Here is a 3,157-nt window from a genome sequence, read left to right as displayed (position 1 = left end):
CGCCGGGGTTTGACAAGAGTAATTAGTCGTCCTGGCCATAAGCCTGGCGCATAGGTACAGTTTGGGCATGGTTTGAAGCTTTTTTTTTTTTTGCGGGGAGTGTTAAATGAATTTTTAACAAAAAGGATGGGTTCGTGTATTCCTGAATCCAGGAACCAAAATCAAATACCCTGAAACATGGGACAGAACCGAGGCAAGCCTTCTGCTGGCAAACACATTCTAGTGTGATCACACCGAAGTAGAGTCAGGTGTGGTGTATTGGTAATGATGCTTGCATTTCTCCTTGGAAATAAAATGAACCGCGATGATGACAAGCTTTTGCTTATCCACGAAATTTGGTGTCTTAGAACATTCACAGAAGCGTACAAGCCAATCAGTATGTGGCAATGCTTCTGCTTCAGTTCATGCTTGACTATTGCAAGACAGAGAACCGGCACAGAGGAGAAGCTTTACAAGTGTCCCAGCCACACAAGCAGCTTCAATTAGTGCTCAGAACAGAAGGGGAAAGCTGCAGGACATACAAATTTGCTAGTGCTGTTGCTCGTGAAACTACTTATTTACAGTATCTAAACTTCTTTGCTACACACAAAAGAACTTAAATTTTTAAGTTAACATTGGGTTGGGTTTTTTTCCTAAAGCACTCTTCACAAAACAGTGTTCTGGCATCTTTCACCCCTCAACCCCTGTCTTATTTAACTGCTTTATATCAAGGATAGCGTCTTAGAGAATGCTTGTATTTTAGTCTACTTTACCAGGATGTGATTTTTTTTTTGTCTTTTTTTTTTTTTTTCTAACATGTAGCGACTCTTCTCTTTCTCAGGATGACAGGAACAGATGTGTTTGGAATTACTGTACCTCTTATTACCAGCACTACTGGAGATAAACTGGGAAAGACTGCTGGCAATGCAGTTTGGCTAAACAGAGATAAGACTTCTCCGTTTGAGCTGTATCAGTTTTTTGTCAGACAACAAGATAACGTAGTCGAAAAGTAAGTAGTTTTTCTTCATCTTGCTTTTTGTCATTGCTTATAAAACCTGATCCTAACTGTTCTCTGTAACTGTTTCATTTGGATATGTGCAACACGAGTTCTATGTAGAAGTATACGTTAATTATAACTGTACATTCCTTACATAAACAGGCATGACTGGTTCCTAAGTATACAGGATAGTGGAACCTGTCTGCATATGCTGCCATATGCATCATAAAATTAGAATGTGGATGAACAAACAAGTAAAGCGTAACACATTTTGTTTTGCCAGTGGGGTCACTTTATCTTACAAGGTACGTTAGTTTCGGTACTGTAACATCACAGTATCAAATGAAATCTCTCCTGCTGATTAATGAGCAACTGCAGTTTCATAGATATACTCAGTAAAAACTTGTAGTAATTAATAAGGTATGCAGAAACCCCACATTGTCACAGCATGAAGCTACTTAACTGGTTATAAACAAACACATAAAGTTCGGGTTCTAGAACTGCACCACATCGAAAACTGCATATCCCTAAGCAAATTAAAATAGTGCCTTGTGTAGAAAAAGCCAAGAAGTCCGTATTTATGATTGTATTAACTGTCTAGATCAGTGGTCTCCAAACTTTTTTGATCACGTGCCTCTACCAGTAAAAACAATTTGAGCATTCACTGCCAATACATGCCTATTTATTTATTTATAGCGTATATAAGTGTACTACTGAAGTTCTAATATTTTCTTCCTGCACCCCAATGGATCACCTCGCATACCTCCACTTTGGAGACCACCGGTCTAGATAAAAACATGCCGAGGAGATCAGTTACACTGTGGTAGTAGAGCAATTAAAAAGGGGAGAAAATTATACCATTTTAAGCTCATGGCAGGCAGTATACAAGGTAGTATACAGTGAATTTACCAGGTAGAGGTGTTTAGGCATCAGTTTTAAGTCATTGTTGAAAGTAAAACCTAAGGCAGAGGAGAAAAACAGAATGAACAAAATTCACATACCTGGTCAAATTACTAGTTGCATGTTCCTCTTCAAAGCTAGTAGTCATCACCCGAGGCTTTAGTTCAGTAGTGTAACTGTGGTAAAAATGTCTCATGTAATTTTCCCTACCTCTGGACAAACATATTCTCTACTTCTATCCATGTACAATAACTCACATAATTAAGCATGAATTAAAAATGTTTAGATGATGGGAGAAGTGCTTGTTACGTAAATGACCGATAGTAGTAACATGGTGAAACCTTAAGGCTGTTTGATATTCTTTTCATAGAACTTGCATGGAAATTTTAGTGGATCTTTATGAAAATTGCAGATAGGAACCATTTGTATCATTCTGACTCTGCTACTGTTTCATTGAAGTTAACTGTTCATCTTTCTCATCTTGGAAAGAGGAAGCAAGGATTTCTGCTTACAATTATATTGGCAAGTGGATTGATCTGTAAAGCAGATGAGACTGTAATGCATCAAAACCTGGAAGGATATCCAACTACTATTTAAAGCTGTAGCACACACGAAGACAAAATTCTGAAAAATCATTACTTAGAGGAAAGCGATTCTAATGAGCAAAACGTGGTCTCAGATTCATTGTGCTGTCTGTGAATCCAGGTCATCCACACATAACTCATATTCTTACTGAGCAGTGTAAAAATATTAAAATCACATAATGAGAACATGATAGGGTAGCAAACATATGAGAACTACCATTTCACAGGTTTACCGTCATCGATGGCTAGCCTCCATGCTGGTGTGCCAGTGACATGGCCGAAAAAAAATAGCCAATAGCTTTATTCAGGGCATTATGTTAATTTTAATAAGTTGCTGTATGTTCTTTTTTAAATCTGCTTTTCTTTGAACTTCAGTATCACTGTCAAATCTGAGTCTTCATAAACCTCAGACAGGTACTTCCCTTTCATATTGTGACCTATCTCATAACTCAGTTACCTCTCTCAAAGGTTTATTCCCTGACATTTCAAATTTAGGTCTGCATCCACAATACTTTCCAGACTGAAAAGAAGGGTATGTGGATACTTAAAATATTTCATGCGTTCACAGACTTTGTAACAGTAAAGGTACCGTTTTTAATACACTGCATTTCATGGTACTGTAAGTCCATTAAAATGGACTTTGTTGTAAAGAATATGCTCAGATACGCACCTCTAAATTCTTGATTAAGATTTAATT

General features: G+C 37.5%; 1 protein-coding gene across 1 annotated transcript in view; it reads left to right on the top strand.

Annotated features, from left to right (window-relative positions):
- Positions 1-817: 817 nt before the first annotated feature.
- YARS2 (tyrosyl-tRNA synthetase 2, mitochondrial) overlaps positions 818-3,157 on the top strand; it is a 4,388-nt gene continuing 2,048 nt past the window's right edge. Inside the window, exon 1 of the mRNA XM_009889902.1 lies at positions 818-988. Within this exon, the coding sequence (XP_009888204.1) occupies positions 822-988 (167 nt within the window). The 5' untranslated portion in view covers positions 818-821. The remainder of the gene's footprint in view (positions 989-3,157) is intronic.

Source organism: Charadrius vociferus, unplaced genomic scaffold, assembly GCF_000708025.1.
Source record: "Charadrius vociferus isolate BGI_N301 unplaced genomic scaffold, ASM70802v2 scaffold1228, whole genome shotgun sequence".
Lineage (NCBI taxonomy): Eukaryota > Metazoa > Chordata > Aves > Charadriiformes > Charadriidae > Charadrius > Charadrius vociferus.
This window is presented reverse-complemented; position numbering and strand designations above follow the sequence as displayed.